Below are 16807 nucleotides of genomic sequence, written 5' to 3'. Positions count from 1 at the left end.
GGGACACTGTAATAATTCTCTTTAATTGTGTTTTATACTTAAAATATAATTAAGAACTGATGAAAGATAACCCATTTCCCTTTCCCAACTTCCTTTGTTGATGGAGTTGATAAATGGTTATTTCCCTAAAGAAACTTGGACTCTAAAAGCTGAAGGTGAAAATCTAATTTTTTCTTACTTAGTCATTCTTCTACTTCATCAAAACAGCAACAGTAACAATACTGACAAAATTAATTAATATTATAATTCTTAATTAATACTATAATTAAAGTAAAAAAATTATAACTATCCATAACTCAAATGTCCATTACTTATACAATATATAAGATCTATCACATACATAGAGGGCTTAAAAAAGTTGTACTGCTCTAACATCCTGATATATTATGGATTTTTAGAGGTTATAATAGAGAACTCATAGATATAAACAAGTTGGCACTAACTATATTATGCACAGGGAAGAACATTATCTGGCTCTTCTCAAATCACAGGTACACACATAGATACAAACACATATACACAAATGTTAGTATTCTCTAATATGACTATTGTGGCTATTTTTATGCTATTTGTTGTTTTCATTGCAGTGGCAAGGCATTTTGAATTTTGATATAACAATGGGCAGGTTGACATTTAATAATTCATGGAATCAATATTCTTAGCATATACTAACATATCCACTTATTTCTTAAAATCCATTACTTTTTTTTACTATATATGTCAAATTACTAAAATCATATTCATGTTTTGGTGCTGCTACTTGAGATTCAGCTAAAAGAATGTACAGATGATTTATTTAAATTCAGAAAGAAACTTTCAAATTAATATTTTTTTTGTGCTTCAAATGAAGAAATTCAAAACTAACCCACAGAGAAAATCTTTACTGACAAAAAATATTTACAAATCATATATCTGAAAAGCGGTTTTATCCAATATATAACAAACACACATCTAAAATAAGGACAACAGCCCAACTTAAAAATGAGCAAAGAATTTGAATAGACATTCCTCTAAAGAAGGTATACAAATGCTCAAGCACATGAAAAGATGGAAAACACCATTAGTCATTAAAGAAATACAAATCAAAACCACTTACAGGATATTCCACTTACATTCTAGTGGTAGAATGGTTATAATGAAATGGACAGAAGATAACAAGTGTTGCAGAAGTTGTGAGAGAAATTGGGGAGGAGGTGGAAGAAACTGGAACTTTCAGGTATTGATGGTGGAAACATAAAATGGTATAACCACTTGTGAAAACATTTTGGCAGTTCATCCAAATGTTACAGAGTTATCATTTTACTCAGCAATTCCCAGGTAGATTGCAAGAGAAATGAAAACATATGTCAACATGTACTCAAATGTTTATGGAGCCCTCCTTCAGAGTAGCCAAAAGTGGAAACAACGTAAAGGTGCATTAGCTGATGAATAAACAGAGTATGTTTATGTGTTATGTGTATGTGATATATCTGTGTGATGGAATGTTATCCAGAAATAAGAAGGAACAAAGTACTGACACATATGCTGCAACATGGTTAAACCTTGAAAACCTGACACTGAGTAAAAGCAGCAGGACACGAAAGGCTACACATTGCATGATTTCATTCACATGAGAGGGACAGGCACATCTACAGAGATAGAGAGTAGACAGGTGCTTGCAGAGGGCTAAAGCACGGGGAATGGAGGAGGCACTGCGAATGAACACAAGCGTTTTATTTTCTGATGAAATGTTCTAAAGTCATATTTTGAGGATGACTGCACAATTCTGAAAATACAGTGAAAACAGAGTTGTGTGTCCTAACTGTGATATGTTAATTATATCTCAATAAAACTTTTAAAAAATAAGATGAAATGTCATAGTTCTATTGCAATCAAACTATCTTCACTTTTTCATTCTCTTGAATATTTTTCTTTTTTACCGTTGATTCCACCTTGATTCAAATGAGGGTTTCTATTACTATTTGTGTGTTGATTCACGTTTTCCTCTTTTGAGTTGTTTCCTTAAAGGAATAAAAGACAGTGCCGTTACCACTGCCTTTGAAACTTACCGTCCATGTGACTTGAACAGTGGTGGGAGTCAACACAACTGGAGTATGGAGACGAACAATGACATCTCCTAGTTCTTTCTGTACTTGTCTATGGTCCACTCCTTGTGCTGGTGGGCTGATATCTACAGAGATAACCATTCCCAATATTTAAAAAAATTCATAGTAAAATTCCAATGTATATTATACAAGACACTATTATAGGTCATTAAAAATAATTGCAGGGTTAAAAATTAAAATGTGACAAAACAACAACGTTAGAGTGTATATATATATAATATACATACCACCCAGACTAATAGGACCTAATTTGAGAGATGATATTTATATTTACTAAAATAATATTAATAAAAGTGCTTATAATCTCTTACTCCCTTCAAGTGTATTCTTTTGGAAGATCTATTATTTGCTTATTAAGGAAAAACATATGTGCCATCAGACTTCTTTAAGAAGAGTTTTCTACAGATGCTGGCATAGGGAAGGACTTTCCTGAGTAGTTAATGGAGTAATATCTGAAAACTCCTGTTTAGGAATGTGTTTAATCCTTTGTCCCAATTGGTAGACTGTGTGTTCTCACTACTTGACCTATTCCAGACTGGAAGGACAGAAAGAATGTAATCAGGGGGACCTGGGAAGTGAATTATGTCTCTAAAGGTTAACAAAGTGAGAGAAAGAAGGAGAAAAGCTCCCCAAATTCACAAAAATACTTTTGATTGAAAATTGTAGAATACTTTTCTACATTTCTAGAGTAATAAACTTTGAGCAGAACTTCAATATCTGGCAAATAAAAGAGGAATTCAGCTGCTTTTTGGAAGTGATAAGGAGAGGGAAGAGGGAAAAATAACCGCAATATTGAGAATGATATCCTCTCAGCCATACTTTATTTGTCCCTGTATTCACCGTTCATGAAATACTACTCTATTGTTCCAGAAAACGGTTTATATTATATGTGTCCATTAAGAAAAAAAAAATAAGATAAATTAGACATCCAATTCATCAAACTGATACCATAGACTGAATTTCACACACACTCAAATTAACTGCTTTAACTAGTGCACAGCAGAATCAAGTTGAATTGTTTTTCTCCAGCTATCTTTTAAGGAAGGAGTCTAATTTGAAATAATTCATTTCCTAATTCTGTTTTCTCCTATTTTCTTAGGCCACAATGCAACACTCTTGCAAAAATATTTTGAAGTGCCTCTCTCAGTCGTAACTTAAACCGGGTACACTAACTTCAATTGGGACATCAATAGTGAAAGTGAGGGGTATGGGCCAAATGGGTGAAGGGGAGTGGGAGGCACAGGCTTCAGTTATTGAATGAATAAGTCATGGGATAAAAGCCACAGCATAGGGCACACAACCACTAGGGAACAAACTGGTGGTTGCCAGATGGGGGTGGGATATGGGTGAACTAGGTGAGGGATTAAGGGTACACAAATTGTGATGAGCAATGAGTAATGTATAGAATTATCGAATCATACTATTGTATACCTAAAACTAATATAACACTGAATGCTGATTATACTCAAATTTAAAAACAAATTAATATCAATTTTTAAGCCACAGCATAGGGAACATAGTCAATGATGTTATAATAGTGTTGTATGGTGACAGATGGTAGCTACTCTTGTGGGAGCATAGCATAATATATAGAGATGTTGGCTTACTATGTTGTACACCTGAAACTAATGTAATATTGTGTGTCGTCTATACTCAAAAAATTCCAAAAAGAAAATAAAATGCTCAAGGATTTTAGCATGGCTTGGAAGAATGCATAAGTTTGGCATTAGCATATAGTATTTAATGAAAGTGTTGCCTTTATTAGTATTTGGATTTCATATCAATAATATACAGACTTGATTTTAATTAAAATAGGATTAAAATATATTAGATCTCTTTTGCTGTGTTCCAACCCTCTGACCAACTGACTAGAGCATGAACTTACCTCATAACTCAGGACATAACATTTGCTGTTGTTATTTGGAAAACGTATAATGTAAATAATTAAAACAAAAAACGAGTGAATAAACTAGAACATAAACAATTGGGAACTACACTTTGGTGATTTTTTCCCCCAATTCCAGTGTTTTTCATCTTTAACATAAATAGCATAACTAGTTTTACTTGATTCAGGAAAACATATTAATAATATTATATGAATAATATTGACATTTGCTGTCCTATCTATGGTCTCCTGTGGTGTTGATGGCACAAGTATTTTCTGCCTTTTTAAAATAAAAGATTTCTAAGTTCTATGGTAGTTAATATCTTTAAATATATTTAATATCTTTAAAAATAAGAGCTCACACAGCAAAGCGTTCTTTGAAAAGAAGTGCTTTGCTGAATGCAAAGCTACTAAAAGTGTGATGTCAAAAAATGATCCTGACATTCAGACACAAAACATGAGTTTTCCTATTAAATATCTGTTAAGAGAACATAAGTCTTTTGCTCTATATAGTCTCTCAACTGGAACAAGCCAAATCACAAACAACTTTTCATTAATCTTTTTTGACCTTTTCACCAAGAAGTTATTTCATGAGTCAAGATTTAGTGTCTGACAGAGTTACTGAATGATCAGGAAGGTCTGCCGGATACAATCACAGCAAAAGTCTCGCCCATTCTGTTATCTTCCACCTTCCACAGCAACTACCCACAAAACCTATTTCTATCTCCACTAGCAAAAATGATCTTGTACTATAATTTCTTGAGGGAAAACCATATACCTCTTCAAGTTCAATAATTTAATTTACTCGTTAAATTCAGACACACTATAGGAGACTGGATGTAAGCAAGGTAAAATATAACCAGTTTCAAATCTTCAAATTCCTTGTTGTACTTTTTCTTTCTCTAGAGACAGGTTCTTTACCTACAGGCCCTTTATCATCATGGAAAATTAATCACATTACTGCTTAGAGAACAATAGCAAAGTGGCATTCCCTCCTCCCCTGACTGTCATCATGTCAGCAACGTTAAAAATCACGTGGTGACTTTATTTCACTTGATTCCTTTAAGGCACCCTTCTCTGTTATAATAGCATGCTAGTTACTATCACTGAACTACATTGTAATTATAATAATATTTTTATGGCTGTATGGTGCTTTTCATTGCATAAAAATACTACTTTGAATTATATCCTGTTCAAAGCCTTTTACAAATACGAAATAATTAACCCTTTCTCCAGAACCCTGTGGGAAGTAGGTTGTAACAAATAATAAAGCCACAATGTCTGCTTTATTAATTCCATCTACTAGTAGGAAGGGAAATTGTAGTGCAACATCCTGTATTAACCCCTAGACTTCATGACATCTTAATTTGAAGAGACAGACTACGAAAGATTAGAAGAAAAACTTTGGTTTTGAGATTATAATTTACTCGGTGGGTTCTTTTTGTTTTTATTTAAATTCCAATTAGTGAACATACAATGTAATATTAGTTTCAGGTGTACACTATAGTGAGTCAACACTTCTTATACAAGACCGGATGCTCATCACAGCAGGTGCACTCCTGAATCCCCATCAGCTATTTTACCCATTCCCCCACCACCCCTCCCCTCTGGTAACCATCAGTTGATTCTCTATAGTTGAATCTGCTTCTTGGTTGGCCTCCCTCTCTCTTTTTCTTTCCTTCGCTTGCTTGTTTTGTTCTTTAAATATTTTTTTTATTAGCCCAAAGAATCACATACCTCATAAAGAAAACTTCATTTACTCCTTTCTGACACAAATTGCTCCTTTAACCATCTGGTTTGCTAAAATAAAAGACACTGTAGGGGTGCTTGTCAAACTTGAGCAGAAGCATCACCTGGAGAGCACCTTAACAGACTGCTGCTAGAGCTTCTGAGCTAGGGCTTGAGAGTCTGACTTTCTAACATGGTCCTAGGTGATACAGATACTGCTTCTGTGGGAACTCCTCCTGGAGACCCTCTGCGCTATAAAAATAGAATTCTTGAACAATAGAAGTAATTTTGATATCCCTGTCTGGGCATTGTATCCATTAAAGATCAGTTTTTGCCATTGCAAAATTAGTTCTAAAGGAGACATGTTTCCTCCCTTTGAAATATAGTAAAGCCCTAACTTAGGTGATTTACTCGTACCATGTAAATGGACCTAATTATTTTCTTTAGTTTTTACTAAACATACGTTGACAATTCCCAGAAGAGTACACACTCACCAAGGTGAACAGCAATTTCCTTTCTCATTCCCTGGATCAGGTCTAATGAATCATTGTAACAAGTAATCAGGCACATTTATTTTTCTTCACGCAACCCCTTTGTTCTTAAAGGTCTGCTTAATGCCTCTTTCCAGAACCAGTCATGTTTACAGCTATTGAAATTACCTTGTGTGCGCACAGGATCTGACATCGGGCTTGGGTCACTCAGACCTTGGGGGTTGATAGCTCTGACCATGAATAAATAGATCGTATTGGGCCGCAGTCCTCTCACTGTATACAGTGTGGTCTTCACATGGTTTGCCACTGTCTGCCAGCTATTGCTCACAGATTGGCTGAAATGTGAACAGGACTTTCATTTAAACAGTCATAAAGCTATCGGAAATGGAGTTGGGTATCAATGACAAAAGTTAATGGCTGAAAATTAAACACACACACGCACAACACTTGAAGTGTTAAGCTCAATAAATGAAACATTTGGATGATTTCTGTTTATTCAACAACAAAGCCGAGCCCACCTAACGGAAGTGCCATGCACAACAAAATTAAACTCAGCCCAGGAGATGTGACAGCCCTTTGCTAATGCACAGCAGCCCACTAAATGAATACCTGTAAAAGGAACAGAGGCCAAGATCACAACATCAAGTTTATACAATAAATATGGTCCTCGTAAATGTATATATATATATACCTTGAAAAGAATTAACCTGTAGAAAGAATAAATGGACTACAGAGTAAATTATGCCAATACATTTTCCTGTTACAAGGTGTGTTTTCTTTTGCATCAATTCCACATGCAATATTATAATAGAGCCTTCTAAAACTACATATCTGTAAAAGAAGAAAGGAAGCATGTAAGGAATATTTTCCCTTGGTCACATTTTTAATAAAACTGTACATTACATAGTACTGTGATTTCTCATCCTCAAATGGTGAAATACCTCTGAAAATATGTGTGGAAACCCCTAAACGGCCAGTTATAGACGGAATGCCCATTTGGAAAACTTTGTCTAAAGCCAAATGCTGCTTTTGTTCATAATGAGGAGAGAAAGTGATTTTTCAGGGCTGTCCATTTACTTTTCAGTAGTTCTTATATATCAAACCATGAAAATTATAGTAAAATAGTATTTTGAAAGTTGGATGTGACATATTTATTGATCATTGCCTTAAATAGATTAGGGAAGCCTAAAATGAACGTACTGATTTGACCTAATGCTTAAAAATGACTGACAGTGGCTACTACTATCTTTATAATGGCAAATCAAAGCACATTGAAACAATACAAACTTCATTTTCCCCTTTGTGTAAGTATTTTATTAAATTCTCATGGTGATTTTTATCATGGCATTTGCTAATTTATAGTCTGTATCCTTACATTGACGATAATTTCTTCAAATAACAATTGGCATATCTTCCTTTTAGCAGCCAGAAGGGCATGGGATCACTTTCTTAACTGAAGTTTTTATTTTTTTAGGCATGTCCAATAAATGTATTAAAATATAGAGCATAAAAACAATGGAATGATTTTAAGTTCTGCTTTAATTATTAGGAAGCAAGTATCCAAGTTTCCATGCCTCAATAAATATGGCAGAACTTAAAATGTGTCTGTTCCCAATTAAATTATTTTATGCCTAGTTCTAATGACAACATTCTCATCTTAAATATTTACCATGGTCAGAGTAAAGAAAGGATCTATATGATTATGTCATGAGCTAGATCCCCATAGGCTTAGGCATGGGTAATGCATATTTAATCCCATAATCAGGTTATAAATGAAAGAACAAAAAAAACTAGAGTCTATCCTTGAATAAAATCATATTTAAAAGATAAATACTTAAAATGCACTGTTAAACATGTTCTTAAGATAAAACAGCATGAGATTTTAGGATATAGGAGCTAAAGCAAAAACCCAATGGAGAGGGAAAAAAAAAGAAGTGTCCCATACCTGAAAGCCTCAATGATATATGCACTTGCTGGAAAGGCTCCAGGGGTACCTGGTTGCCAGGACAAGGTGACACTGTTCTTAGTAACATCAGTGACCTGTGGTTTGGATGGTGGCCCTGGAAGGTCACTTAAATCATAATTTTTACTGATTGTTGCTCCAGATTCTATAGAGGACAAACAGAAAATGCTTCATTCCTGATTGCACATGATGACATAATACTTATAAACAGGAAAATAGTCTATTAATGAAGACCTAGACAATGAGCAGTTCATTTTCGTGAATCAAAAGTATATAAATGAATATTTGCTTTTCCTACATGTTACTAAATGCTTACTTTCACACAAGCTCTAGAATTGCTTATTCTTCATATAGTGATAATAAATACATTTATCAAGGACAAAAAGCAATTAAATCTCTCCCCTTAACTATATCACACTGCATGTATGCAATGTTATGTGGAGGAATTAAAAAGTGGCCTATGCCTTAGTTTTTATATTCAATGAACCTAAAATATTAATCCCTGGTTCAATTGCTATTTAATGGTGAGCTAATCATGAAAGTGGGCTCAAGATATCTTCTGTTACAATAATTCCCAAGGACTCACCAGTCACATCTAGCACAGCACTCCAGGAAGTCTCTCCGCTTGAACTTGTAGCCACACAAGTATAAGTACCAGTATCAGAAATCTAGTATGCAAGGAAGGGAGAGAATTCAGCTGTTTTAATTAATTTGTAGAGTAATTAGTCAGTTCCAACAAGGCAATATTTAATTTCTTAAAATGCTGTCCAAATTATTCATTAGAATGAATCATATGTACACATAAAATATTAAAATAAACTCATCTAATATTATTTTATTCATAATAGGAATTCAATGATGTTTTATTATACTTCTACAATTAACTGCTATTTGTCTGGTAAACTCTGATCCTTTTTGCCTCAATGGTAATACTCTTATCTTTGTTTAACTCCAATTTATGATGTGGCTTCACTGTTTCAGAGTTACATACAGAAAACTCAGGAGAGAACTTTTCAGAATCTTATAAATATTCAGGGATTAGAAATGCAAAGCTGTCCTCTTTATCTCCAATACATTATATTTCAAAGGATAAAATGTAAATAATCTCTGAAATAACAGGGGGATGACTTTTTTTTTAAGACATGGAGAAAGTGAAGAAGAAAAAAAAACCTAAGCAATTAAATCTCTCCCCTTAACTAAATTAGTATTCACTTATATTTAAATTGTAGTAGTGTGACACAGTAAAATAAAGTTGTATCATTGAAAACCAAACAAACCATGTCTATGGAATCATTGCAATTTAGAGATGAAAGGAACCATGGAAATAATCTCATTCATAGCTCTTTAAAGCATACTTAAAAATTGCCATTTCATCGATCACTTAAACTCTTTTAGTTTTTCATTGATGCGTGGCACAAATTTTTAAAGTAGTTGATATTATAGGGGCGACTGGGTGGCTCAGTCGGTTGGGCGTCCGACTTCGGCTCAGGTCATGATCTCACAGTTTGTGGGTTCGAGCCCCTCATCAGGCTCTGTGTTGACAGCCAGCTCAGAACCTGGAGCCTGCTTCAGATTCTCTATCTCCCTCTCTCTCTGACCCTCCCCTGCTCACGCTGTCTCTCTCTCTCTCTCTCAGAAATAAATAAAACATTAAAAACATTTTAAAGTAGTTGATATTATAATCAGTTTGATCACCAAACTGAATGAGGCAGGTCACCTGATATAAGACTAAAATTCTGTGATAAGCATGGGTTTAATTGATGAAATCTGAGAGTTCATGGAATACACCTGCTGGGTTCAAAATGTAAGTGTACTGGTGACTCAACCTTCAGCAACTAAATCTCAGGTAAATTATTAGTGCATGGATGTTACTGTTGTGCCCACCATTTTAATTGATTTTAAATGTCATTATGTATTTTAACTTGAGTTTCAAACTGCTCTGGCACATGGTTCTTTGCCATATTATCTTTATACAACTGTCTTCTATTATTCAGCAGGATGATGGGGGAATAGCCCTTGTAGAAAGAGCCATTCTTTCAAATGTGGCTGTGCATGCATTATAGTCATTAGAAATTTCTCGTTTTAAGAAGCATCACTCACAAACTAAATATAATGAGCCAAGGTTGGATTTTAATGCAATGTTCATTTGAATATGGTCTGTGAAAGAGTAAAGAATTTGCATTTTATTATAGCTGTTGAACTAAAATGTAGCACTTGTTATTATGTGCAAATGCTAAAATCAGTGTATGTAGGTAATGATTCTTAACTGCATCCCCTTGTCATTGTATACAGACACAGTCCGACATTAGCTGCAGAAGGTAGGTTTTAATGAGTAGTGGAATATTCTACTTCTCAAAAGATACAGATGCAGTTACCAATTAGCTGGACTATGAGAACACAGTGTTCATCACATTACTGCCCACCCCCCACCTTGTATTAAGTGCGAGGAAGGAAGGAAGGAAGGAAGAAAGGAAGGAAGAAAGAAAGACATACACACACACACACACACACACAAAGGAATATGACCTAAAGAAACCCTCTCTTGACTATATGAATGAAGTACTGTAAAATACATTTTTAGCTCCCTTTAAAGACAGTCATCTCACAGAAAAAGAACAATATTTTCATATTGGAGTTTACCAAAAGCAATATCAAAAGCTGAACTATCATTGCTAAAACTCACTCCTGCATTACCATCATCATCACTACATTCATTTTTATTCCTTTAAATGTTTTCTTTTCGTGTCACGAATACTTCATATCTCTTCTATCCCTCTCTCTTTATCTTTAACCAAGTGCTTTAAAAAAAGATTAATGTGCTGGCACACTCCGTCACCTGCTTTTCCCCTTGTGTGGCTGGCTGTTGACAAGGCCCCAGGAGCTTGCACCTCAGAGAGACTGCTCAGAAGCCTGTCACAGGGCTCAAAGTTTGTTTGACATCATCAAGCACCCACCTTTAATTGCTTCTTTCAAACACTACTGGGGATCTTGACTATTCAAGCATACCTTTTAATTCAGCAGTACAGTGAAAATGTATTAACCTCCATGGCCCAAGTCTGACTTTAGCCCAGAGAGAGAGGTTAAAGTGTTTACTCAAGGAGAGTTGGCATTAATTTTTTAATAACTCCCATTTGTTCAAAGAAGGTTAACAATTAATTTACCATCAATAAAAGACAGGCTAAAATCTGTACTAATTTATTTTTCTTTTAACTGAATTTGACAGTGTTTTTCTAGTTAAAGCAATAGTTAATGTTTATGTCTCAAAGTTAAAATGAAAAATCTATTTATTAATGTTATTAACAAATACACAAATTAACAAAAGTTTGTGTGTTTCTGAGTGTATGTGAATACTACAAAAAGAGTCCTTCTTCCTTTCTGTATATGTCTGTGGGATACACTGATAAATACCAAATAAAGAAGTGATTGTAAATATGTTTGTATTTTAAGAGAATAATCCATGTTGTAATCGTTTGAAAATACATGTAACAAAAATATTTTATCTTCTTCCCCTAGCTTCTGAATGGGAAAAGTCAGCATTGTTTTTCTATTTTTTTATTATCTTGGCTCTACTTAGATACCAGATTCTACTAACTGTTCTTCCACCAAATAATCTTTAATTCATTTTTGTTCATGCACTATTATATCAACCATCTTATTTCTGGTTCTCATTCACAATCTTTTGATTATTCTAGCATGTTCTTCAAGTTTAGTATAGTGATTGCCACATGGAGGGGAGGCTGTCTACATTTTGTTGAAGAAAGTGAATATACTTGTAGAGGGTGGGTGGTCCCCATGATAACATCCATCTGGCTTGTATAATCAATTCCTCACCATGAATGTGTGTGGGACCTGTTGACTTGCTTCCAGACAAAATAAAATAGCAAGGGTGATAGGATGTCACATTTGTGATGCATAAGATGCCACATCTTATGTTACATAAGATTGTGATGCCTGTCTTGTGAGAAGGCTCTGTACCTTGTTGACTTTCAGGAAGCAAGTAGTCATAATGGGAATATCAGTATGTCAGGAAACAGCAAACAAGAAGCTGAGGTAATCAGTACGGTGGTCCTAAGAAGCTGAATGCTGCCAACAATCATGTTGCTCAGAGGCAACTCTATCCCCTGTCAATCTTCAGATGAGACCACAACCCTGATACCTGATTGTAACTTTGTGAGACCCAGAAGCCGAGGATCAGGTTAAGTCATGCCCAGGCTCCTAACCCCACAGAAACTATGAGACAGTTAATCTATGTTGCTTTAAGGCTTTAAATGTTTGCTAATATTGTTAAATAGCAGTAGATAGCTAATATGATATTTAGAAATAGGTATCTGAGTTACTTCTGAAGTATGTTTAAAATGTTAAGTTGGTAGGAATGGCCATTCTCTAGCACATCATCCTCTGTTAAAAGAACAGCAATGACTTGCCCTTCCTCACAGGTTTAAATATAAACTCCACAGAAACGTAACCAAAAAATGTAAGATTTTTCCACCAACTAGCCAAAGCTGCCTTTTATGTATTCAATCTTATCTCTAATTTTTTCTACATAATAGTTTGGCCAAGCCAACTTGTCCACATTTCCTTACAAGCTTCCTTCTTCCTTTTCTCATGAGAAAAAAATAAGAAGCATTTGATACTTTCAAACTATAAATATTATCCTATTACTATCATTAACTTCATGTATTTAAGATTTTTAGCTTTATCATTTGGATAACTGTGAATTGGGATGAAAGAATAAAAAAAGAATAAAAACTTTCTAGGCCTCTTATGAACTTATCATTAACATAAGGACTTTCCTTCTAATTTCATTCATCATTTGTAAAATAAGATATAACATGGCCTACAACAAAAGATATATCAACTGTGCTAGTCTGTGAGATTTTAAGTTTACAAAGCAATTTTTCCCTAAGGCAATACTTATGCTAAAATAAAGATTCAAATACAAGTCAAACATTACTTACCCGTAAGTTCTTAATCTGCAATGTGCCTTGTTCTTGTATAGTTGCTCTTGGATCTCTACCCAGAAAAGTAAATCCTTCCTTTAACCAGCTAATTACAGGAAGAGGATCACCAGTAGCCTTACATTTCAGTAACGCTGTACCATCTACTGCTAGTGTTTGGTTGGCCGGGCCTTGTAGAATTATGGGTGGAGGTCTATCTGTCAAAACTAAAGGAAAAGGGTATTTTCAGCATATTTTAACTTCTCAGAAGTTATATTTTACTATTAGATGTGTATTATACATGTATTACTTATAATTTATTCAGCATATTCTTTGTCCATTATGTGTCTATCATCTATACATACATCCTATTAACTGAGGGCATATTATTATTTATAATTTACTCTGAATTACCTACAGTAGGACAATGAAATAAATTCTAGCATTTTAGTTTTGTGGAAAGTTTTAATCATATTAAAATTAAAATAAAAATATGAAGAGCTCATGGCAGTTTTTCATAAAATGTCCATTTTGTCTCTTACATGCATATTTGAAAAAGTCTGTGGAGTGTCACATGGACATAAGCAATTTTCACTTTTGCTGTTATTATAAATATGTGTATAATACCTAATTTCCCCCTTCAAGTCATCTTTCTATATTCACATAGATTATGATATTTTGGTTGATGTTGAGTTACTAGTTATGAACACTTATTTCCAAGATTATGACATTGGGGGCAAGAGTACAGCAATGCAATTTGGATGACATGATTTTACTATTCCTTAGAATTAAGCAAAGAAAAGTAATCTATTTATACTATATTTATGGTATGAAAAAATAGGGTTTTTATGTAAGATAAGTATTTACTTATATAACAATATCTGTGTTCATCTGGGTAGAACTTACACAATTTCATAAACTTCTAGTTCAGTGGGTTTTTTTTTCTTCAGAGACTTTGGAAGTATTTCATAATGATTTAGGAAATATATCAAAATGTATAGTGTGATTTAAATGGGTGATGCAAATATGGAGTCAATTGGATGGAAACTTTCATCCAAAACTTATTAGAAGAACACTTCATAAAGAAGCTCAAATGTCCATGTCCATGTCCAAGGAAGGCTTTCTTAAGAGAAAGTTCTATAAGCTTCACCATACATTTTAGTTAACAACAAAAATATTTATGTATGTTTATAATATTTATGATATGATTACCAAAAATCTTTATATAATATATGAACACAAAACTTCTACAGAAAGGAAAAAAAAAGAACGGTGGATTTTAATGATTGCTAAGCACTGTGAGGACAAAGTGCCTTTAAAGAAAGTCATCTTGTGTTAAAATGTACATAACCAAAACATCATTTTGCTTATTAATACTCCAATCTTCTTAGTCCACCAGCTTTAATGAATAATAGTTTATATGATTAGCTATTTCCCAATCTATATGCATCATCTGTACTATTAGAATTCATGGTTTTGGAGAAAAACATTAAATTAAGCAGCACTTTTACAGCCTACCATGAAAAAGCCAACCAATTTTAATTTAAAATAGCCACACACACACACACACACACACACACACACGCACATATATATACACAGATGTATAAAAACCTTATAAAAACCTAAGAAAACAATAAAATATTGTTTGTGTATTATTTATAAACAAAAATTAGAGCCAGTTATTTCCTGATTTTATAGATCAAATTTTTAATCAATTTTAATTTTAAAAATAAATCAAATAATCTTCAGATAAAGTGAAAATATGACATTAAACTAATACTGATTCATCTGGCAGTAACTGCATAGGTATTCAAACTGATTATTCACAGAATTTACTTTCTTTATGGGTCAAAAATGGAAGGCAAAGTCACAAAATATTATGAATATTTCTAAATTTAGTAAGAATAAGGAGTCTACATCACCAGAGTAGAATCTATTTATTTATCTTTAAATATTCTTACTTCTTTGTTTCAAATTAAATATCTCTACAGAATTCAGGTAACTTCTTCTTTTTTTTTCTTTTTTTCAGGTAACTTCTTACGACCTGTTTTTATTTTTATATCCCTGCAGTCATTATATATAGCCAAGGACATCTAATTAGTTTCTTTCTTTTTTATTGCGCAAATGAGTAGCTCGATGTCTTTTTAATGAATTTGATCAATAAAGTAATTGAAAACCTCCTGGCCAGAAGGAATTTTCAGTTTCAAAGATGTTATGCGTGAGGGATGATCACAGGTTTCCCTGACACTGAGGTCAGAGGTTAAATGAACATTTAGGGTTTTCACTGATCTGTGAACAGCTCCACGGATTTCTCTAACTATGCATTATAAATCCTCAATAAAACCATTCATATAAGATCATGGTGTGACATTTATTGTCAATATAATATATCAATACATTTCTTCTTTCCAGCCCTTTTAGATTCTATTGGCTCTACTCCGAATTCTCATTACGATTTTCTCATTTTCTGAGAGATAAAAAGCAGAAGAAAAGAAGAAATGAACAGTGCCAAGGAATTAATGAGAAGGTCTTCTAAAAGGATATTTTGAAATCAAGTATATTGAAGCATCTTCATTGAAACTATAATCAGTAAAATTATCACTCAACAGAACATTTCATCACCATTAGCAATCTTATCTTATGTATGAACACTTGAGTTAAAAATACTTCCCAGAGAGGAGTCTAAGTGCAAAAATGTAGGAATAGAAGCATTGCTATGGATGTTTTGTCATGTATGAACATGACATACATTTTTATTCTACTCTGGAATTTCAATTGGCTCTAAATTGCCCTGGGTCACACCCTCCAAAAAATGTTCCAAATGAAAATGATAGTTCATGTACCAGTAAACTGTTAACCAATCTGAAAACTTCAAAACTATGAATAAAAGCTAAAGTCGTCAGTCAATGTGGCAAGTTAATATTTGGAAACAGTTATTTATAGTAATACTGTGTGTGTGTGTGTGTGTGTGTGTGTGTGCATGCGTGTTTATGTCTTGAAGTTAGAGTTCTTTACTGTCAAAATCAATAACTCTGTAACCTTCATTCAATGTTTTTGCAAAAGGATCTTCACTTTGTGATTGCTTACTTAAGTAAAAATCAATGTAGGAATTAATATTCAAGCCAGTTATAACAAAATATTCACGGTTATTTCAGTCATCAGGTTTAAACTTGTTTATCACTTTTAATTTGTACCTCAGAAACAAAGCTAGAATAACTACAGTTCTGTGAGATTATGTCATCAACCAACACAAGGAAAACACAAGTTTTCCCTTTCACTTCATCAGACATGATTCAGAATATCTGTCCTATCAATTGCTCTTCTAAAATATGGTTTGCCTTTTCTATAAAAATTTCTTTATTTAGAAATGTCTTAGAGTTTGTCTTTTGTAAAATAATATAAGCAGATAGATTATAGTAGAGTTCTTCGGCATTATGTTTGGAATGTCTTACATATAAATAGAAAACAACTTAGGCAATGGCCAGAAAATCTTGTTTTCATGGTATATGTGCCTGGACATTTTTGTTAATGGTAGAAAATATATAGACTCTAAAATGATGAAAAATTATGTTTCATTTCTTTAAAAATACATAGATATGAAGGATCAAAAATTTTGCCCATCTAAAGGAAGAATTTCTTAGCACTGTTACCCTTGAACCTGACTTCTTTTGGTTTCATGGCGGTAAATCTCTGCA

General features: G+C 33.5%; 1 protein-coding gene across 1 annotated transcript in view; it reads right to left on the bottom strand.

Annotated features, from left to right (window-relative positions):
- Positions 1-16807, bottom strand: part of ROBO2 (roundabout guidance receptor 2) — a 608353-nt gene that overhangs the window by 87019 nt on the left and 504527 nt on the right. Inside the window, exons 9-13 of the mRNA XM_077765658.1 lie at positions 13131-13336; positions 8759-8840; positions 8155-8317; positions 6378-6544; positions 2049-2170 (exon numbers count right to left, since the gene is read on the bottom strand). Coding sequence (XP_077621784.1) covers positions 2049-2170; positions 6378-6544; positions 8155-8317; positions 8759-8840; positions 13131-13336 — 740 coding nt within the window. The remainder of the gene's footprint in view (positions 1-2048; positions 2171-6377; positions 6545-8154; positions 8318-8758; positions 8841-13130; positions 13337-16807) is intronic.

The sequence above is a fragment of the Crocuta crocuta genome, unplaced genomic scaffold, assembly GCF_008692635.1.
Source record: "Crocuta crocuta isolate KB4526 unplaced genomic scaffold, BGI_CrCroc_1.0 scaffold174, whole genome shotgun sequence".
NCBI lineage: Eukaryota > Metazoa > Chordata > Mammalia > Carnivora > Hyaenidae > Crocuta > Crocuta crocuta.
Note: the sequence above shows the minus strand (reverse complement) of the source record. Positions and strands in the feature narration are given on the sequence as shown.